The sequence below is a fragment of the Coccinella septempunctata genome, chromosome 6, assembly GCF_907165205.1.
Source record: "Coccinella septempunctata chromosome 6, icCocSept1.1, whole genome shotgun sequence".
NCBI lineage: Eukaryota > Metazoa > Arthropoda > Insecta > Coleoptera > Coccinellidae > Coccinella > Coccinella septempunctata.
Window position 1 is genome coordinate 26,839,606 of NC_058194.1, and position 23,813 is coordinate 26,863,418.

The 23,813-nt window shown below is 40.1% G+C and overlaps 1 protein-coding gene across 2 annotated transcripts in view; it reads right to left on the bottom strand.

Annotated features, from left to right (window-relative positions):
- LOC123314742 (furin-like protease 2) overlaps positions 1-23,813 on the bottom strand; it is a 282,497-nt gene that overhangs the window by 4,560 nt on the left and 254,124 nt on the right. For both annotated transcript variants that reach the window (XM_044900056.1, XM_044900054.1), the window contains exons 5-12: positions 19,897-20,031; positions 17,570-17,729; positions 14,346-14,649; positions 10,646-11,803; positions 5,032-5,219; positions 3,264-3,420; positions 891-1,162; positions 379-623 (exon numbers count right to left, since the gene is read on the bottom strand). In XM_044900056.1, coding sequence (XP_044755991.1) covers positions 379-623; positions 891-1,162; positions 3,264-3,420; positions 5,032-5,219; positions 10,646-11,803; positions 14,346-14,649; positions 17,570-17,729; positions 19,897-20,031 — 2,619 coding nt within the window. The remainder of the gene's footprint in view (positions 1-378; positions 624-890; positions 1,163-3,263; positions 3,421-5,031; positions 5,220-10,645; positions 11,804-14,345; positions 14,650-17,569; positions 17,730-19,896; positions 20,032-23,813) is intronic.

Consider the following 23,813-nt stretch of genomic DNA (forward strand, 5'->3'; position numbering starts at 1 on the left):
ATTTTCATTTTTTTTCAACTTTGTCATTTTAAAGTTTTGTATAGGTGATTTTTGGTGAAACGCTTCATTTTGACCAGTTCTACCTTCTGTTGAAAAAAAGCCTCACCTTCAAATACAACCTATATGAAACATACAACCTATATCACATTCGAAGTCGAATGTGATTTCGTGAAATTTTGAGTACGATTCTTTTGACTTCTGTCGCTGAACGTGGCACAAGTATACAGTGGGTCAAGTTGAAAAGATATCTCCCTTAATATATCAGCCCCCATGAAAAATTTTGAAAAATTGCAGTTGGCAACTGCATCACTAGAATAAATTTCTCAACACACGTGTTTCGATATTATAGCAGCATCTTCAGGAGGAGGAATTACTCACCTGCAAACCCCTGGCGCACTCGGTGCAATTCGTTTTAGAGAAGCAGTTGGCGCAGGTGTGGAGACACGGTTGACAAGATCTGCTTCCCTCATCCTGGAAGGTACCTCGTCGGCATGCCGCCACGCATTTTGTACCCTGCAGCATTAGGGGGCTGGAGCAGGAGAGACAGGCGTGTTCGGTGGGTCCGTCGCAGGACTCGCAAGTGGAATGGCAGGGCTTGCAATTACCGCCGTCCAGGTACTGATCTGTTACAGGTACAAGGAAGGATAGTTGAGTGTAAGAGACAAAAAATATGGAAGTAAGTGTGTATGTTTGTTTGTCATCGAGTAACTCTCAAACCAAGAACCTGATATTAATGACGATTACACTATTCTGTGAAGAATCAATTCAAGAAGGTTTTCCTCTGAAATTCATTCCGATGCAATGGACAGTATCAAAAGTCCTTCGAAAAATCCCGAAAAAGATGAGGTCGGTTGAAAACTCGTCAAAACACAAGAGTATTAAGTTCTTACCAATTTCACAGCGGTCGCTGCCGTGAGGCACGCAGCGCCCCTTCACATTGATCTCCCAATCGTCGAGGCATAATATGCAGGTCGTCCTGTTGCACTCCGAGCAGCCTGGAGGGCATTCGATGCACTCCCTCTGTTGGGGATCGGAATAGTGGTGAGCGGGACAGTCCTTGATGCAGGCCCCTTCGTGCCAGAACCTGCCGGGGCTGCAAGAGATGCACTGCGAGCTGTTGGAGCCCCTGCAGGTTTCGCAGTTGTTGTGGCAAGGTTCGCACCTGAAAAATTCGCACGGATAGAAAAAAACAATTTCTTTCAGTCTTAAATATGAATGAAGCTCTGTCTTTTTTGAAATCAAATTTTTCACATTAATTCTCTACTTTTTGCCACCTCTCAGGCAATTTTTGAACTCCCCCTCGAAAAAATGCCTCGTCTTCTGAGGCACTGATAGCCAATTTTCGATTTCTACGAAATAAGTCAGCCACTGACATGCCAAATCATGCTGCAAACGGAGAGCCACCAGTAATAAGAAGAGGCAATGCTTGGAGAATACAGCGGATGCGGTAAATTTCACTTGAGCGTTTGAAATTTTTTTTTTTTGACTTAGGATATGAGGCCTTTCAACGTCTCATTGTTCGGTTCGTGAGGCACATCACTCAAATTCATGCAAACTTCCCAACAAGTACGGCAGAGATTGGCGTGATATTCATCTGCCAAATATGGCGCGCTTATGTAGCGTTTCTTAGGTCTTAGTCCTCAACAAGGCTGCATACACGCACCATTAGGTTACTTCCACGGTTCTTAGTGCTTAGCAAGGCTTCACACATCCAGCCTAATGGTGGTTTGTGGTTTTATGAAAAATTCCTAAGAACTATGACCTTGGAAAGGAACTATCTCATTGGCAGATGGAGTTCACGTGACTGCCGTCTACGTTATTAGATTGGTTCCTTTCCTAGATCTTTGTTCTTGGGAACACTGCATGAACCTACCATTACGCAGAGTGAGGGAAGTATGACCTAAGAAAGAACCAATCTAAGGGTCGGTTCATACAGCTTCAATAATACCTAAGAAGGGACCAATCTAATTGGCAGGTGGCGTTCATGTCTTTACCATCTGCCCGTTAGGTTAGTCCCTTTCTTATGCCTTACTTCTCAGTAACTCTGCAAAAACCCAACCATAATTAGGAGACGGCAATCCCTAATAGTGCGAGAGCTGGCGACGAAAATCGGCAAGAGTTTTGTAATGCCTCATATTTAAATATTAGTTAGTTTTGGAGGTGTGTACATGAGTCAGCACCCACTCTTATTCGTTTAAGTCTTGGTTTCTAATAATTAAGCCAACCGTAATTCTTAGTTCTTATTTTTAGGTCTTAATTCCTCCATATCTTTTGAAGTGTAGATAACAATATTTGGCGTCCTCTGAACACAAATGACCATTCGTTTGTGCTTCCAACCCCACACGTTGTTTCAGTCACGACAAACGATTCCGAAGATGTCCAGCAGAACAAATAAATTTCGGTAGGGGATAAATTTGCAAAGTGCCGATCTTGAGTGCAGTTGAATTGTTGTTTTGATTACATTGTCGAAACCCGGAAACCGAATTGCTCGCGTTCGGATTATGGCGTATTTGTGTTCTATTAGGATTCCGTCCTTGTTAAGCAACTCTGTATAGATACACAAACTACGCGTCTTCGGTATTTCTCACACGGGATTCCGTCCGCCGTGTTTGTTCACGAACCTCCGCCAATTCCTGAATATTTGATTGGTCTTGCTCTAACGATAGAAATTAGTTATAACTGTTGGAATATCATTCCCGAAACTCCCAGAGGTATATCTCATATGTGCAGGAATATGCGAATGTTTTGGTGGAGATTCTCGATGCTCTTTGGCGGTTGAGGATAATTCGTTTGAAGCCTCATCAGCACTTAGAGAACGAATAAGTGTACAAAACAACAAAATATTCCAGTTCTCCCCGAAAGAAGAAACTGAAATTTACACGTGATTGATGAAAATTTCAGATGTATAAAATTTCATTTATTTAAAGCCTTCTTAGGTTTATTTTTCCAGTAGGATTCAAGGAGTTTCAAATTTAAGGGAATTTAAAATTGATTATGAAATCGGCTGCTGACCATTGCCAGTATTCCGCTGTACAGTAGCATCTTCAGGGTGGTTGAAGAAAAACTAAATTATTTGGTACCGAACGAAAAGATATATGAACTAGCAATTTATTCTACTTTTAATCATCTAGAGGGGTTGGTGATCCTATGGTCACCAGAACATTCAGAGTAATTACAGAGCAAGTAGAAATTGAAGGGTCTGTCGGCAATTATAGAAGAGAAGAAGATTTGAACATCAATTCGATAGGTGTGGATGAACTTACGTATAATATTCTGTCTCGTAGGTTCCAACAGGGCAGGCAGCCAGACATTTGTTCTGATGGAGCAGAAGGTGATGGTCACAGCTGGTGCAGTGGTCGGGTCTCTCCTGACAAGCCAAACAGTTTGGCTGGCAGCTAATGCAGGTTTTATGCAGATAATCTGTAAAGCGTTAAAATATGGCTCATTTGGTATGAGGAGGCTTAATTTCAAATGATCAATAAAAAGCGAAGAGGACGAAAGTAGACAGACCAATAGATACATGGAGAGAAGAATTAAAGCCCTGACGAGCCGTCACTGCTATTATAGCGAGTAAATAAAATATGCGATGCTAGTTACGGATCAACTTTCGAAATGCGTAACGAAACAAGGAATTTGAATATCATGGAAACACCGGATAATTAGATTCAATTATTCGCAAATGTCATTCGATATTTAATATCGGATTCAGCTCGAACTCGATGTGAAATAACAATCTCTGTTGAACATACACTTCCATCCATGTGCAGCCGGCATCATCACTTCCATTGAATATTCGTTTTTTTAACCGATTGACTGAGATTATTCCCTGTCAGTTTTTTTGAATTATCTCCTTCCCTGGGGTTCAAAGCTTTTTCGCATTCATTATAAAAGTCGTAGAGCATAACATTTTCTACAAATTTTGTCCCAAGCAATTTTTTCTACGTTCGAACGTTTTGATATATATGGCGATTAATGCGAGGTGTTTAGCGATACATGCTGAAGCGAAAATTCACTCGTTGGAAAATAGTACATTTTGTTTCAGTCAACACTAAAATTTTCGTGGCTAATTTCGAAATTGTCATCATAGAAATACCTTGTCATTTTGACGATTGGATGAATGTAGATTAGGCTGGGATTCTACATTGACCTTGCACTTTCGCATGTGTGGCTAAGCTCCTCGCCCTTATCGCCCTCTAACTCGAGAACGGTTTAGAGTATGTGAAATTGCTTCAGACAAAAGTTGTGTAGAATTTTATTATCTACAACTTTCATAATGGATACAAAAACGGTTAGAGGTACAGGGAGGGAAATATTCGAAAAAAAGGGATTTTTATCATCTTCAAAGTGTCAGATTGAGAAAACCACCCTGATTAGTGTCAGATTATTGGGTCAACACTTTCACAACACCGAGATTAACCATCTGTATGAAAATCTCACACGCTCGATTGTTTTTACATTTTCAAAGGACCGCTGTGACCTTGCGTCACGTCCAAACTGTCAGTCCCTTGAAAAGTAGCTTCCTTCGGGTCCAATTAACATATCCTCTAAAAATCTGACACGCTGGAAATTTTTTTACCATTTTCAACTCTTCCGTACGGCTAGTCCCACCGCGCAGACTGTCAGATAAGCATGAATTCATTATCAGACACGTAGGGCATATACAGTATCTTAATCTGACACGCTCGAGTATATACACCTGACGATTTTTTTTTAACATCTTTTAGACCCTGCAGACGCTTTCCCCACCGCTGAAAGTGCATACATGATAGAACCTTTTTTTCTTTCTACCATCAAATCTTCAAAATCTACTAGTTGTTCACGACGCTCGAGTTAATCCCGATTTAGAATCGTCGTCTCCCCAACTACAAGGGTCGATAACGACGCCGTTTTTTAGGCGATTTCACGAAAAATCTCTTTCATGAAGTGCGACTAGTTGTATGTTCTGTTAAAAACGACTCACCTTCGAAAAGATCCCGCATTAGAGGATTTCCTTTCGACGCCGAATAAAAGCGGACAATCTTCCTTACTCACCTTCGAAATATCCTTCGGGACACTGCTGCAGGCAGATGCCGAGATCGAGGACGCGTACGTAGCCCGGCGAACAGGTCAGGCAGCTGTTCTGATCGGCACCGGTGCATGTATCGCACGCCTCGTGACACATCTGACACGACCCTTTGGGATCGGCGTAGCTCCTTGGCGGACATGCCCTCACGCAGTTCCTAGACGGCAAAAGAAGAGATTTATCAGGGAAATAAAGGAACGTGATCGCAATACATCCGGTTCATTTGATTAGGTGATGCACGGGGATGTGTTCTGGGGGTGTTTCGGAAGGGGACAGAGGTATAAAAAATGGGACCTAGAACGTTCATCTTGATTTCCTCGAAGTGATTCAGCGGGGTCCTATAAAGGGCGTTTGCTGAAGATACGGCAAAATGTAGGAGATGATTCATTCATATTTCGTGGAGAAACATATGCTAGAAAATATGCACGGGGGTTAATGAAAATTCCGTCGATGACTACCAAATTCAGGTACATTTCCGGAGTAGTGAACATTTTTTCAATAATGTATTGGAATGTCAATATATAAATCCGTGTTAATTCTGACATTTATACCGCATGATGGGGGCATTTGAAGGGATAATAACGAGGACGAAATGCGTTGATTCGATATTCATGTTATACATATATATTTGTATAGTGGAATAGCATTATTTGAGATATATGCGATTTGTATTTCGTAATAGGTAATTATGGAAATGGTATGATATCGATTTCTTTTCATCAATACGAATGATTCATCATTCGAATTGGGGGTAAATGATGATTTTACAATTTTACATTATAACAAGCAATTACAACAAATTGGAATAGGGTAATGCTCTTTCCGATTGTTTTCGATTTGAATTCAGCAAGCGATATTTGGCGATAGAGACGTTATTTTTAGAAGAGGGACCAGCCAGTGGTTTTCCTCAACGGTGAGGAACGAATATAAAATCATAGAATGATTGCCATCAGAGCTATTAACGACACTACGTTGTCAGAATCTCCAACTCCAAAGTTTTAGTGAACTTCAGATTTGAGGGAATGGCTTGAAAGAGGTTACTTCCTCTCTCCTAGAAGTTTCTCATCTAAAGCATTTTTTATACTGGCATTCAATGGCGAGGCACCAGGTGATCTGGAGTTTATTCATTCTCGTCTCCACAGAATATGCACTCTTCAGTTTCTGCTAGATCTATTCTCATCAGATTGTCTGAAGGAAAGGCAATATAGTAAGGAGGCGTAGCATTATTCTTGCCAAGATCCAAATGTTTCTCTAGGATCTCGGAGTGTTGAGTTTCCGAAGAAATTTTTTGGAATATCCAGCCTCGGAGGATTCCTCTAGAGTCTAGATTTTCCCTCTTTCGGTTTTTCCTTCTCCTGAAACTCCTTCTTGATGGTACACTTTTCTATACGATGGAAAGGTTCCAGGTCAATGAAGATCTTGAAACTGAACAGATCTTGTTATTTTTACCCAGAATCCTCAGTTCCAGACACACTCACCGCGGGTTTCATAAAACTTTCATATCCCGATCAATAAAATGACAGTCACTCGATTGTCAAAACGAAATCACTGAGGCCTTTGCATTTTTGAATATTTTGAAGGAGAATCAACTAGTAAATCATTGAATGTAGATCATAATTTGATGCGAGAATAATATTCCCAATGCTCATTACTGAACAATCGATTGAAAACAAATTGACGTCTATTCGTCAATCAAGCGTTGATTCCCCGATCAAGCTTTATGAAACCGGAGGAGTGTATAGCTCTCTGACAGTTCCTTCTAGGTTCATTTCCACACATCTTTCATATTCAACCTTTCTGCCCAAAGGTTTATGATTAACTATTCTTTGTGTATTTGTAAAACTTGTGTGAAATTTCCTTAACCAGAAGTTAATCTTCGATTGTAAAACCGACCATTAACGATATTTTTCTTGAGGATTTGAAGAGTGGATTCCTCTTTCTAATCTGCCTTTCTATTTAGCATTGTAGTGAACGTTTTCTCTATTAACATAGAGGGTGAGTCTTCGACTCGTATAAATATTTCAACAGTAGATTCTTGAGATCAAAAGAAACACTTTTTCCTTTACCATTTTTGCCGAATCGGCTCGGTTTGAAAGATACAGGCTGTTGAAAAATCATGAAAAAAATGTTATTTTTTTAGTTCTATCTCACAAAAGGTTTTATCGAATGAAATGAATTTTGGATAATAGTTTTTAATTTGTTTGATGAATCTCTTTCGAACAAAAGATATCACCCACGTCTTCCAGTTTTCTCATTATGACCATTATATACCATAAAAATAACAAAAATTCAAAGATTGCCAACTCTTGAAATTAAGTTGGACGCTATCTTATGGAAATTTGAACGTTTAGTAAAATAAAAGTGTTCTTCATATTTCCTCGTATAATACGCCGTTTTCGAGTAATTTGATGTTGAAAAATTGACAAAGTATCTGTGAAATTTTAAATAATTGGGTACTTTGGCTGAATACAACTCGGTTTGAAATATCCAGATGTGTAGTGTCACAGATTTAGCTAGTTATTCTGAAGGTAATTTTGTTTCTCCAGGGGTGGCACAGCACATTATGAAAACTTCAAATGGCTATATCTTTTTATCAGGGCCGAGCCGGAAAAAATGGTATAGAACAAAAGTGTTTCTTTTGACCTCAAGAACTATTAAAATATTTGTACGAATCAAAGACTCGCCCTGCGTGAAAAATCCCCATTTTAGATACCCCTTATCTTAGAAAGGGTGTATATTTGACCCCATGTTATTTCCCAAAATATGAATGTTTTTCCAAAGGGAATCACCTCCTCTGCTTTTTGACGTATCTGCAGTAAACACCTTGCAAAAACGTGAATCTTGATTAATTTGTTTATCCATTTATTACAGAGTAAATCTAATACTTTAATTTGATTTCGCCTGAATAAATTTTTTAACCCTTTTTTAAACTTACGGTATTTTTCTTCTTTTTTTGTGATTGGGTAACTCATTATGTGACTTTATTGCAGAGTATTCTGGAAGTTTTGACCCTCTTGTTGTCTTGAAAATGAAATCCAATAAAGTCCAACAAAAGAACGAACTCCGATCGCGAGTTCAAAAAACGAGCGGAAGAAATTCAAAGGCCCGACAGTTCCGGGAATAAATGAAAATTTCAAAACGTCCATTCCGGTTCAATCGGAAGGAAGGAAGGAGATGTCGGGACCGATTTTTTTTTTCTTTCTGAAAGAACCCCCTCGGGCGAGAAACGAATTCCGACGTGAATTAATCAGGGCCGTTGTATTAATTAGGGACCGTCCAATCGCGAAATGTTTACCGTCATAATCCGTTCATCCCTAATTCAGATCCCGAAAAGAATGGAAAAAAGATAACTTTCGAGATGGCTCGGCCGATTCAATTTACCCCGACGAAGTTCCCGAACAAGGTAGACGGGAATATTTTGTTGGGATAAACCGGCGTCCTCGCGGAGGATCGGATATTTCGCTCGCCCCTTTGCCGGGGGAGTTGGCAACTGTAAGAATATCAAAATTGGGGGCAACCTCTTTCAACTAGGCGGCATTCAAGAAAGTTTCTCAGGTTTTCTCCGGAACGGGATTTTATAATGAAAAATGCACCCATTATTATCAGCCAGCGTCGCGGCCGCTTCTTCATTTCGCTAGGATCCAGCTCTCTATCCTCGCTCGTGCTCATTTTCCGCAGAAATGCGTCCGGCACTCCAGATCCAGGCCTAAAGTTCTCCGAAGTTGTCGTTTCAAATAGTAATCTTTTTTGATCATTTCTCTGAGGAGGAATAAATCAGCATTAGGTCGGAAGTAATCTGACAAATGACGTGGAGGACGTGGAGGAACGGGAGGGAGAATTAACTTGCAGTTTTTCCGACGTCGGAATTGAGATGCACGGAATTACCTCTGGGATGTGGAATTTAGATTGGCTGAGGTTCGAATCTGCCCGAAGGATCTTGGCGCCGTAACGAAGACACGTCGCGGAAAACTAAGAAATTCGATTCTTGTCTCCAAATCTGAGATTGATATCTGTTCTTTTCTGGTTCTGACAGGGAAATATCGATTCTTTTCCTTTTTCACAATTTTGAAAATATCGTTGATCAGATTGAATCAGATTATAGGATGGGCGATAATTAAAAACACGCGGTGTTAGGAAGCAAAGTCGAACTAAACTTCACTACCTTCTTGGGTGCCAAATCAATCATCTCTTCTTCTGGTGTCAAGACCACGGGCCAAGATGTTCAGCTGTTCAACTATCTCAATAGATTTTTGGCAGAATTTTTGGCTCGATTAGCCTTAAGGGATCTGCGACCATGTAGATCTTTTGTTCTCTACCCTATTTATTCATAGAAACCCAAGGAGGTCGTCAATGGTGTTGATGAAACCGACAACACACTAAGGGGCCTTAGCCGTTACCTCGTGAGTATCCAGGACAGGTTTCCCCATATGAGTGGTTCTTAGGTCCGCCAGCCCTGGACACTTGCATACCATGTGTTCAGCTGTTTCTGCTTCTGATCCAGAGACTACAAATCTCATCTGCTGACTCACCCATACGGTGCAAAAGATATTTGTAATGAAAGTGCCCTGTCATCAGTCTCACCATCACCCGAACCTCAGCTCGGTACAGCTCAAGCAGTTTTCTGGTGTAGGTCGGTGAAATCATCATCAATTTCTTTGACTGAGTAGGTCCAGGAGTGTTTCTCAAGAGGGTTAATCTGTTGTTCAACTCCCATTGTTGGACCGTTGCCTTATATTGGTCTTTTCCAAGCCCAACGAAAGGCCCAGGTCCAGCAGTTTTTAACCTTGATGCTTCTTTTGAGAGTTCATCGGCTTTCCTATTCTACAGAAAGGTTCTGGGCCAATGAAAGGAGTTTGCGCTCCTTGGCTGGAAGTGTATTGGTCCCTTTATCACTTTAGAATCGATGATGATCATTTCTGATCGTTTCCTTCTAGGTTTATTTTCACACATCTTTCGAGTGCAAATATTTCTGCTTGGAGAACGGTCTAGATGGCGTGAGCATCTGATTCTCCAGCGATAGTACCTTCCTTGAACCATATTTATATTAATTGGCATTTCTGTTGAGAATGAAAGGAGGGGAGTGAGTTCCATCTCATAATCTTCCAATCTACTAGACATTGTGGTGAATGTTTCCTCGATTCTTTATCAACTTCTCTCTGGAAAGAATCGACGATGGGCTGTACTTAGTTAGAGAAGCTCTCTGATTTCTATTTATCTCAAGACCAGTACCTTTCCTGGATATTCTTAGGATGGCCTCATTGGCGAATTTCCACGCTACTTGTATCACTGGCATATTTTTAGTTGTCATCTGTCAAAAAAATGACATATGACAAATGACAATTGACAAATGACGATTGTCAAAATAGCGGTGGATTCAAAAATTAAAACCTTTTTAGCTCTGACAACATTTTATAACAGAGTGGCTTTGGCCATAAAGAACCTACACGAATTATTCAATCCTCAGGATTCGAACCTCTGTCATATCTCACCACGTGACGCGATAGGTACTTCCGTATTTCTCAAACTCCACCGAAAATGTAGTTCACGTTTGTCTGAATCAGACAGAAAAAGGGAAAAACTTACCCGTCCATCCTCTTGTTCCTGCAAGCGATACACTTCGAAGGACCAGCACCGAAGCACCCCTGATAGTCGCACTGGTCGTCGCAGCCGTCCTTGGTCTCGTCGTCGCCGTCGCCGTCCTCCGAATTCTGCCTAACTATTGTCTTCTTGCCGTCCAGCGAGGTTACACTTTGTTCAGGGTCCGATCCAGAGAACGTGTAAACGTTGGGAAAATTATTGAAACTCTTGAAGATGTCGGGACTGAAAAAATTATCGGTCACTTGCGTTACTGGTTCCGAGGGGGTGGGCGAGAAAAAGGAACCGAGCGGCAGTTTCCACGTACTTTTGACGTTCGGCGAGCCCTGTTGCCTGAGTCGCACGGGATTCACTTTCGTTCCGTAAAACACCAGTTGCCACTTCTTCAGCACGCCCGGCTGGTTGACTCGCCTCTCGCCCGCGTTTATCACCTGCAGGGTCCAGCGTCCGGCCGCCCTCTCGCCCCAGAAATGGACGCTGAGGAACGGCCAGTCGTCGAAGTTCGAACTGAGTACGTCCCTGGGTCTCTCGAACAGCAGTATGGACTGGGTGCCCATCGGCGAGGTTAAAACGATGCGCAGGTTGCCTCTGGGGAAGAAACGCAGGGTGACCTTGCACTGTACGTGCTCTAAATACCGCACTTCGTTCAGGGTGTTCGCGCAAGCGTCGACGTCCATGTAGAGGTTCAGGGCGTCGCCGTACTTAGAGCCGATTTCTCTGTCTTCCACTATTTCGCGCGATTTGCAAATGTGCTGAGGGGGAACCGTGGTCCATTTCTCGGCCAGTGCGACCAGAGCTGAAGCATCCATCAGACCGTAACCGAATTTGTGAGATACTTTCCTCTTCATGCCGTTGGTGATCCATCCGGTCTCCTTCTCCAGGGGCGAGGCTCTGGAGGTGAGAACCACCAAATACTGCATGTCTCTCCACGTTAGGCTCGGGTTGGCTTCCAGAGCTAGGGCACATATTCCTGCCGCCAAAGGAGCTGAAGCAGATGTGCCAGTATGTTCTACGGTACAGATGTGATCTGGTCTTAATCTTGCGTCCATGTCAACTGTGGCCACGCTCTTGTCGTGTCCTGGTGTTCCGGAACTGTAGGTGGTTGCTAGTGTCGAGGAGCATTCCTCCAGGTACCACGGTTTATAACTGTAGAAAAAAATTATGTTTTAAAAGAAAGGACCATTGAAATATATAGAAAACACTTTTAGTGTACGTCATAGAGCTAGAGTGGGGAAGACATAATGATCTGTGGAGGCAAAATCCTATCTGGTTGCTCTTTCGAATCCCACAGAGAAGTTAAAGACAGCATATTGGATTAATCTCTTTCTATAGAGTGGCTGATTTAGTTGATGTACAGTGTGCAGTCTTTGTCTCTGAGAGGCTTTATTTAGAAGTGAGTCTGACAGAAAGTACACCAAAATGAACCATTTTACCAAAAATTGCCTAGATAAAATATTCAAGACGGCATCATTTGGTTTATGGCGAGGCCAAAAAAAATTCTAGTATTTGCTTGTAAGAAACCCAGAGTTAAAAAAAGCCACGTAACATCTGAAATGGCAGAGAGTGAGGAACAAATTTTGACTGTGTAACTCACAACTGAATGGAACATACAAAATACAGGGAGAGAATCGTTTAATTTCGGAATGTCACATATCTTACGTGCATAGAATTGAGATTGTTCTATACATACTTTACAAGATATCCATCACTACAGCCATCTCTCTGAAAAATAATAGAATTCTTTTTCCCTAACCTATTAAGAGGACATCCTAAGTTTTATTCCAATAAAAAATCCGGCCCGTATTCTAAACAAACACTAGATAAAGTGTTTTCATGTTTTTGTCGTGGCGTTCTCGGTAATGCAGATAACGTATTATTATTCATTTTATCGATCATTTTTCCGCATTTTTATCATGAATGTCTTGTTTAGGCGACCTTTGACCAAAAACTTAATTTTGACCAGTTTGAAGATTCATCTTCAGATTTTCTTTGTACTCATGTCTATCAAGTGAATATTCTTCTGTCTAGTGAGATGTTGGGTCGAAGAAGAACCTGCATTCAATTTCATAGTTAGAAATTCATTTTCAGACTTCCACAAAATGCATCCGACGAAGATGATGCATACGAAGAAACAACGCTAGCGTTCAGCCATTTCCCTGTTTAAAACACCCCGACATGATTCTAAAAAATCCGTATGTGTGAAAAATAATAGAATTCTTTTTTCCTAACCTAATAAGAAGACATCCTAAGTTTTATTCCAATCAAAAATCCGGCCAATATTCTAAACAATCACTAGATAAATTATTTTCATGTTTTTGTCGTGGCGTTCTCGGTTATGCAGATAACGTATTATTATTCATTTTACCGATCATTTTTCCGCATTTTCATCATGAATGTTTTGTTTAGGCGACCTTTGGCCAAAAACATAATTTTGACCAATTTTAAGATTCATCTTCAGTTTTGCTTTGTACTCATGTCTATTAAGTGAATATTCTTCTGTCTAGTGAAATGTTGGGTCGAAGAGGAACCTGCATTCAATTTCTTCGTTTAAAATTTATTTTCAGAATTCCACAAAATGCATCCGACGAGGATGATGCATACGAAGAAAGAACGCTAGCGTTCAGCCATTTCCCTGTTTAAAACACCCCGACACGATTCTAAACAATCCGTATGTGTGAAAAATAATAGAATTCTTTTTCCCTAACCTAATAAGAGGACATCTTGAGTTTTATTCCAATTAAAAATCCGGCCAATATTCTAAACAATCACTAGATGAAGTGTTTTCATGTTTTTGTCGTGGCGTTCTCGGTTATGCAGATAACGTATTATTATTCATTTTATCGATCATTTTTCCGCATTTTTATCATGAATGTTTTGTTTAGGCGACCTTTGGCCAAAAACTTAATTTTGACCAGTTTGAAGATTCATCTTCAGGTTTGCTTTGTACTCATTTCTATTAAGTGAATATTCTCCTGTCTAGTGAGATGTTGGGTCGAAGAGGAACCTGCATTCAATTCCTTAGTTTGAAATTCATTTTTAGACTTCCACAAAATGCATCCGACGAAGATGATGCATACGAAGAAACAACGCTAGCGTTCAGCCATTTCCCTGTTTAAAACACCCCGACACGATTCTAAACAATCCGTATGTGTGAAAAATAAAAGAATTCTTTTTCCCTAACCTAATAAGAGGACATCTTAAGTTTTATTCCAATTAAAAATCCGGCCAATATTCTAAACAATCACTAGATGAAGTGTTTTCATGTTTTTGTCGTGGCGTTCTCGGTTATGCAGATAACGTATTATTATTCATTTTATCGATCATTTTTCCGCATTTTTATCATGAATGTTTTGTTTAGGCGACCTTTGGCCAAAAACTTAATTTTGACCAGTTTGAAGATTCATCTTCAGGTTTGCTTTGTACTCATTTCTATTAAGTGAATATTCTCCTGTCTAGTGAGATGTTGGGTCGAAGAGGAACCTGCATTCAATTCCTTAGTTTGAAATTCCTTTTCAGACTTCCACAAAATGCATCCGACGACGATGATGCATTTCCCAGAGATTTTGCCCTTCCCTCTTTAAAAACCCCGACAGATTTTAAACAATCCGTCTGAATCTGAAGACGTCATAAAGAGGATTCGTTTCAAGAAACGATCGATAAACTGTCACGACACAGACTAAGACCTTACCCTCCTTGTGTGGCACTTGAGATACTGAGCGTGAAGATGCTGTTCGTGTAACCGTCACAGTTGCAGGAGTCGATATGTCTTCCGCCGTTTCCGGAGGCCCATACGAAAATCGAACCTTTTCCTTTACGGCCGCTCGTTACCCCGTAAATGAAGGCCCTTCTGGCCAGTGGGCCGGGTCCGTCGACCGTTTTGCCGTCGTCTTCCGGGCCCCAGGAGGCGCTGTATATGTCGATGTGTTCGGGGTTCAGTCCCAGGGCTCTGGCTTCGACTGCATCGTTGACCACGCCGTCCAGCATTCTGACGCCTGGAACAAGAAGTAAAGTATTATCAGGAATTTGTAGCAATCAATTTTGTTGTTGTTATACAGGGTGTCCCGGGAAAGGAGGTTATTGGCACATGCTGAGATCAAGTCACGGAGATATCAATTAACAAAGATAATAGAGGAGAAAGATGGGAAACATCCTCATATCTTCTTTCGTTCCTTTTTTTTTGTGTATACTACTGGGATTAGCAAGATCCTAGAGGACTAATGCGGGAACTCCCCGAATATGCGAGAAAACCCCCAATTCATGTACTAATAAACCCTTGTTGAGAAACACGGGAAAAATCATTTTAATGGAGGCGCAATTCCCCATTTCTCCTTCGGCCTCGTAAAGATCCTAATCAGTTTCATGCGTTCTTTAATCCCCAAGGTGCAGTTCCCAGAAACAATTGCCTCGCCCCGGTCTAATTTTTCCGGGGGAGAAAATGAAAATATGACGGAGGTATATCAAATTTACAGTTATATCCCCTTGCACCGTGAAGATACGGCCGGAAATCCTGAGTTAAATGAATTCGAAAGTTCCATATTCATTACATTCTAACGGCGTACATACAATAATTTCCGTCGGACGTTAAACATCTCCGGGGACGATTACGTTCTAGGCCACGTTATCAATAATACGCCGAGGATACGGCTGAAAGTGCCGGATTCTTCCGAAGCTGGAAGGGAAATTGGCCTCCAGACGCAGTTAATGTTAAATTGTGACTTTTTCAACGCCAATAATTTGTCGACTTTCATAAAGGGCCCTGTTTTTTTCCTGTATAATAGACTGGTTCACTTCGAACTTACTCCATCTCTTTTTTTGTGTTCATATAACCATGGGAAATGAAAAAAAAAATATCAGAATAATAATAGTAGTGTCTTGAGCCCTGATACTCTGAAAAATACAGGAATTATAAGCCAGAGACTTTCGAATAAACACTGCGCAAAAAAATTAACGAACATTCTGAAAATCTCAATTTTAATGAAAGTTAACTCTACATTGACATTATATTTTATTTTTTATGTTCTCTCGGGAAGGTTTTGAACGAAACAAGAAACATTAAATAGAAGAAAAATTCAGGATTTCATCGAATCTTATGTGAAAGAAGAGAATTGAACAATTTTCAAAATACTGAAATGCTGATAAGTGATTTAATACTTGGTATTTCCACCCCTTGCGTTAATTACAGCTCGGCAACGACGGTTCATACTCAAAATGAGTGATCTTAAAATGTTCGGATCTAATCCTTCCCAGATTTCTCCGAGTTGGATTCCTAAGTCATTAAGAGTAGCTGGATGATTTTCCGAACTTCTCAGCCTTCTATTGAGGTTGTCCCAAACCTGCTCAATCGGATTGAGATCTGGACTTCTTGCTGGCCGTCCATTCGAGAGACTTCAACCTCTTCAAGGTACTCCTGAACGATGCGCGCACGATGGGGTCTGGCATTATCGTCCATAAAAATGAAATTTTCACCAATGTATGGGGCAAATGGCACTACATGCTCTTCAAAAATGTTCCTTGTATACTTATCAGCATTCATATCTCCATTATCAACGACCACTAGGTCTGTGCGAGCAGTCAAAGATATTCCACCCCATACCATAATCGATCCTCCCCCGAAACCAGTAGTATTAACGAAATTGCACTGAGCATATCTTTCATGTGGACGTCTGTATACAAGGGAACGTCGATCACAATGCTAGAGGCAGAATCTAGACTCATCTGTGAAGAGAACTCTTTCCCAATCGGCCTCTTCCCAATGGATATGCTCTCTCGCAAAATCCAAACGCGCCCTTCGATGTGCTGGGGTAAGAGCTTGGCCTCTTGCCGCGACACGAGGCCTTAAATCATATTCTCTGGGGCGATTTCTTATTGTCTGAGTGCTAATTTGCACCTCATGAGTTTGCTCAAGCTGAATTTGAAGGAGACGAGGGGTTGCAAACCGTTGTCTCAACGAAGAAACTCTCAAGTAACGTTCTTGAATGGCAGTTGTTACCCGTGGTCTACCCTGTCCTGGTCTTCGGACATTCATACCTGTCTCCCTGAATCGCTGCAACATTCTGGACAAACTTTTATGGGAAACTCCAAACCTTTCTGCAATTTATGTGTATGTGCACCCTTCTTCTCGCAAAACTACCGCTTGGGCACATTCCTCTTGGGTCAAATTGCGTGTTTCGCGTTGCATAGCGATCGAGTGTAGAAAATCAAACGGGAGAAAAACTATTGATCACTAGAATTGATCGAGAACAACTAATTTTAAAATGGAGCCAATACATTCAAAATCTGATAATATCATCTTTTTTTATTGCTGCTGGGAAAAAACATCTGTATTGAAGAAAACCGTTGAAAGCGGATAACATATGCATGCATAATTCTGATAAAAATAATTATCATTGAGAACACATTCAGTTGTAGAATAAATTTGAGATTTCCATAATGTGCGATAATGTGCGTTAATTTTTTTGCGCAGTCTACTTTGTACTCATGTCTATTCAGTGAACATTCTTATGTCTAGTGAAATGTTGGGTCGAAGAGGAACCTGCTTTCAATTTCTTGGTTAATGAATTTTATTTTCAGAATGCCACAGAATGCCTCCGACGAAGATATTCCATCGCTTCAATTCGGACGTGACGCAAGATCCTAGCGGCAAAAAAAAATCGTTACTTGTACACACTCTAACGTGTCAGATTTTCATATACATCTCGGTATTGCAGATCTGTTAATTGAACTATTAATCTGACACAAATCAGGGATTTTTTCTCAATCTGATAGTTTGAAGATGATAACAATGCATTTTTTCGAACAAACTTATTTCTGTGACCATTATGGCCCAGTTTCGGCTTGCTGAAACTGTCAGATTATATTTTTTCCTTCATTCTTGACTCACTAGCTTCGAAATAAGAAAAACTCCCAACTTACCGCCGATGCTCGCGTTGTACGCCACCCCAACCCCGCAAAACTGGTTATAGGCGACCGCGGCAACTTCCCCGGCGCATCTGGTCCCGTGCTTGTTATCGCCGTTGTCCTGGGGCATCGGGTCGTCGTCGTTGCCGTTGATGTCCGTGCTAGCCAGGGGGTCCTGAAAAATAAATGAGGCATATCTGTATCTCCCTAATTTGCGGTTTCGGAGCGGACACATCAGAGTCGCGACGTTGATTAGCCGCGTACTTGATGAGCCTCTCTCGCTGATTTGGGCGAACAAAGCGCTCGTATATTTACATGTCGCTGATGTAAATCGGGAATTAATTCGAGGCGGTCGTCGGTGCGGAGATGATGTTTTTTTTTCGACTCACGTTTCAGCCCAGCCCCGCTAACAAGGAGTAGCAGTGGGAAGGTGCGGCTGGGCCATAATTAGCCGCCATTTCTGCACGGTTTCGCCTCGCCTCAAGCACCATTCGAATGGCCACTTGATTCGCATAGTCGAAAAGTTTACATGATGAATCAACTGAAGTCAAACCTCTTGGCAAAACCATCGGATGTTATGCCAATCTTCGAAGAAACACCCTTTGAGACGGTCATAGCTGACCGTCCTAGTGCAATAAGTCTCTTGAATCGTTTGAATAAAAATTCATCCACGTGGTTTACTGATGGATCAAAATCAGAAAGGGCCATCAACATCATTGGAGTATATGAATCACGCGTATGATGAATCAACTGAAGTCAAACCTCTTAGCAAAACCATCGGATGTTATGCCAATCTTCGAAGAAACACCCTTTGAGACGGTCATAGCTGACCGTCCTAGTGCAATAAGTCTCTTGAATCGTTTGAATAAAAATTCATCCACGAGGTTTACTGATGGATCAAAATCAGAAAGGGCCATCAACATCATTGGCGTATATGAATCACGCGTATGATGAATCAACTGAAGTCAAACCTCTTAGCAAAACCATCGGATGTTATGCCAATCTTCGAAGAAACACCCTTTGAGACGGTCATAGCTGACCGTCCTAGTGCAATAAGTCTCTTGAATCGTTTGAATAAAAATTCATCCACGTGGTTTACTGATGGATCAAAATCAGAAAGGGCCATCAACATCATTGGCGTATATGGACCTAAAATGAGGATCTCTAAAGCCCTGGAAAGTGAATCCCATATTTTACAGACCGATACACTAACTGTTTACGTATGCGCTCAGGAGTGTCTTAAAATAAACCTCAAAGAGGCGTATATCTATACCACTACAGACAGCCAAGCTACGCTGAGGTCCCTGGAATCACACTGCCAAGGATCTCTGCTCACATGGGAGTGCCGTTATACCATAAAGCAACTGACCAGAGATAACAAAGTGGCTCTACTATGTGTACCAGGGCATTGTGGTGTTGAAGCAAATGAGAAAGCCGATGAACTTGAAAAAAGAGCATCAAGGTTAACACCTGCTGGACTTGAGGCTTTCTGTGGGCTTCGAAAATACCAATATAAAGTAGCGGTCCAACAATGGGAGTTGAATAACAGAATGACCCTCTGGAGAAACACTCCTGGACTTACTCAGTCAAATAAATTCGTGATGATTTCAACAACCTACACCAGAAAACTGCTGAAGCTGTCATGAACTGAGCTTCGGGTGATGGTATGACTACTGACGGGACACTGTCGGTACACATATCATTTGTACCGTATGGGAAAGTCAGCAGATGAGATTTGTAGGCTCTGTGAATCAGAAGAAGAAATAGCTGAACACATGGTATGCAAGTGTCCAGAGCTGGCGGACCTAAGAACCACTCATATGGGAAAACTGGTCCTGGATACTCACGAGGTAACGGCTTAGGCCTTTAAGGATGTGAAAAAGTTGAAATAGTAAGGATTTCTTCAAGAAACCAAATAGAAGCTACCTACCAAAAACCAACCAAAACTTGAAATGAGACTGAAATTGGGGGTGCCTATGAACATTTGTTCTCGCATAAGTAAATTGCCATCTATACAGGGTGTTTAATGGTGGTCAGTAACATGTAGTCAGACTGATCAAATATAGAAAACTTCTGATATATCTCAGGATTATGTTGATGAACTTGAAAGGGGTGCACATCTGATCATCAGGAAATGCCTTTAAACAAGAAATCACCTACCTCCTACCATACTATAAATAAGAAGTACCTACTGACAATATGAAAATACTCGGATATTGTCGAAAGCAAAGAAGTAGTACCAATCACTGATAACATCGAGTACTCAAGTATAATTTACTCGAATACCCACCCTTCCTCACGAGATGTCGATTACACTTATACAACTTTGTTTGGCTACTTACGTAATTCTGAGCCAGATCAGGATGGTTAGTTTGAATGCCGTCATCTAATATTGATACGACAACTCCTTTACCGGTATAGCCCTTCTGCCAGGCTGGTCCTACATTCATATCTAATCCATCTTTGGCACCACCATTCTGTAAAAAAAAATATGATTTAGTCTATTTAGTAATAGCGAACTTTTGACAATGAGGGTTCCATCTTAAGACCGTAGATTGTTAAATGTATTTATATACTTGTTCTTCAATTACAAGTTAATTAAATCCTGCCAACCCTGTCTCGTGATACACAATGAAAAAATGAAATAATATAATGAAAAAGCTTTCTCCATTTTGCAACCATAAATCAGTGGTAAAGCGATGAAGCAAAATGAGAGAATTTTCTTTCCACATAGATCGACATCGAGTTTTTCATTTCAGAATCTTTAAACACCTGCTCAGAGATAAAAATTGAATCAATCGACATTTCCAAATTTGAATATTTCTATATTTATATGTAAATTCCACGAAAAAAACCACGATACTAACAGAACTTTATTATTCACCTAGAAAACGGAATAATCCCACGTTTTCGAATCATGAATGAACAGAATCGAACGAAATTTCTTAGAATTCAGGGTAGGTAATTCTGTACAAACATTCACCGCTGAAATAAATATTAGTCTTTGTTACAAAAATGTATATGAACCTTGAATACCTGGAATCAATATTTTATTCACAGGAAAAATGATTTGATATCGAAATAGGATGAGAGCGAGAGAAATATTTATGAAGATGACACCAGAGGAATTGCGAGTTTTACAAGTTGCAGTTTCAACAGTTGGGTTCTTCGAATTTTTCGTATTTTTCTGGTACGTAATAGTCTGAAATTAGGATTCGTCGTATTTCTGCAACGAATGAACCTTTCATTGCACCGTGAGCTGGATTATTCGTACAAATGGTGAAATTTCGGTATTGAAAATTAATCCAACCCTTCCAACTATGCAGCTAAATAATTAAAATTCGAACACAAGTAAACAAACCTAATTAAGCTTGAAAATTATGGCACAAAAAATCGAGTCCGGTCAAAGGCTTGTATGGTTCAGGAAATTCGAAAAATGCTATAGGCAGCAATAGGTTTTGTCAAATGTTGTTTAGGGAAAATAACAGAATTATTTCCATTATCATCTTTAATATAGAATATGTATACCTAATGACCTTTGTGAAAAATCTTGACTGTTAGAGGAAATTGATTGAAACAAAATAATTCCATACAAAATGGATTGAATTTTTTTAATAAAATAATCATAATAATTGGAAAAAATCTTAATTTCGAAATATTCGATAATATGTAGTTCTTTATATATATACCAGAAAGTATACTCCATTCACTTTTATTTTAGCACTCGGTTGGCCATCGAAATTTGACACATTTCACTCTGAATAGTACGAAAATGTAGGGTTTTGAAGCTTGTCAAAACATTTTTGGGTTTCAAATCAACGCTATGTTGCCCGTTCTACGTAAAAGTTTCTGTTATTACGTATTTTATCACAATGTCGAATCTCTTCGGAAAATATGTGACGAACATAATTGAAGTTCATACAAACTAATGGAAGGCATACCAAATCCAGTTATTTGCATGGAAAATACAAGAGATCAGTGTAATATCATAATATGCACTAGCTTGAGGAGAGTTAATGTTCGTTATCTTCTTTGGCTAAAGTTTGAATATGTTACATCAGTTGTAGATTTCAAAAATATTAACTCGAAGATGAAATGCATATGTTGCAGTGGTTGGGAATGGGTATCTCCCGAAGGAATTAACAACTAATCACAAGAATGTTAAATTCTTCAACAAAAATCATCTTGCATCAATATAAGTAAGAGGAATCAAAGGAAGTTTCAAATCAAGATGAACTTCACCTTTGAACAAAAATTTCACATTAATGAAAAATCAACAGGACAACTGGCGTGTACTTGTGGCTGTTCATCATTGATATAATAATAATAATTAGGTATTTATTGGTACCTTAAGACATTTACAATGTAAAGGACAAGTCAAATGAAAAATAGAAAAATCAATTTTCGGGAACTCATTCTACGATGACATTAATTGAAAATCCTGTAGTAAACTTTTCGCATTAATTCACTCAAACATAAAATTCCCAAATGCCACCACTTTTTTGGGTCTCCCAAAAGAAGAAAATTCTTTGTTATCCTCTTCATTCACAATCTTTCTGATTGTGAAAATATTCAGCAGAAATGTAAGTTGTTTAGATTCGGATGAAACATTGTATAAATTCTCTTACATTGAATATGTTCGCTACCGTCTGACGTATTGTGGATTTTAGAATATCAGGGTATAACTATTTGAATGAGCGGACCTGAATTCTAAATAGCACTTCCTGCAACCCTGTTTCTTTTTTTTCAATCACTTGCAGCATTTTCGTAATAAAAATTGATATTAGTTGTGGCAACGGCGTTATGACATTAACGACATTTCATGAGTGCCAACCTTACTCCGTTCTAGTTACAAAAACTTGAGAAAATAATTTCATGGCCAACCGACTGCTGAAATAAATGTGAATGCAGCATACTTATTGTCAGCTTTTTCTACACAAATATTAACAACAGTAAATAATGGTAGTATAAATAATGGCACACTGTGAAAATCACCCTTACTATTAATTAACCCTAATTAGCTTCATCAAATTTGTTGTTTTTGAGTGTGTAGGATTTTCAATTAGTAAAGTGATTGTTGTTTAACTTGCACTTTATTAAAGGACTGTACAGTGTTGCATCATACCGAGGAAAAAAATATGGACTAGGATTTTGAGAGAGAAAAAACTCCACAGGATGTCAGTGAGGAGCTATCGCTTGTACGAAACCGGCGACAGCGTTAATTACCCCGTAATTGAAATATATGTATAATGAATCAAAATTACGGAATAATGGTGTGTACCACTGCCGAACCGGGTGAACGCTCCGTAACGTATAATAATAATTATTATCATGCAAATCCGGACGTTATGACCGAATGAAATTCAAATATTTCATGCATAAATTTGCCGCCCTCGCTAATGGAAAAAGGTTGTCCTTTGTCGGGCGCAGTCATCCCTCATGAAGTTCTCGCACACCGACCGGTCTCTGCATTCTCGCCGTTTTGATATGGAAAAATGATTATTCGGAACTTCAGATTTTGTTCCGACCCACTACATCGCAGTGCGAATTCCGCATCCCTTGAAATTTCAGGAATCGGATGCCAGTTTACTGAGCGAGCAAGGGGTTCTCTTGCTAACAAGCGCCCAGATCCTCGTGGAGATTACGGGTGCATGTATAACATGAAATTTTTTTGTATGAGTGACTTCTTTCAAGACTTCCTCATGAACACGCTACAGGTAGCAAGTCTGAAGGTATCGAGGCCATTATTGGTTCGATGATTTGGAAAAACGAGGTCGAGAAACTTTTTGATTTTGGTAGGAATTTGAAGAACCGTTTTCGGGTTATGGATGTTTTTCTGAAAAGTTGATGTTTACACGTTACGGTCCGCAATTCTGAATCTATCGATGCAAAATCTTGCACGTATGTGCTGATCTGCTGTGTGACGAGGCCTAGTGATTTTTTTGGGAATCGATTCTGCCGTTTTTCGGGGTTTTGAAGAATTTCGGGTCTCTTTCTAGAAATTATCTGCATGTTATACAGGGTGAGCCTTCGACTCGTACGAATATTTCAACAGTAGATTCTTGAGATAAAAAGACACTTTTTTCCCATACCATTTTTTCCGATTCGGCCCTGATAAAAAGATATAGCCATTTCAAGTTTTCATAATGAGCTGTAATAACCCTGGAAAAACAAGATTACCTTTAGAATAACTAGCTAGATATGTGACACTACACATCTTTGGATCTTTTGAACAGAGTTGTATTCTGCCAAAGTACCC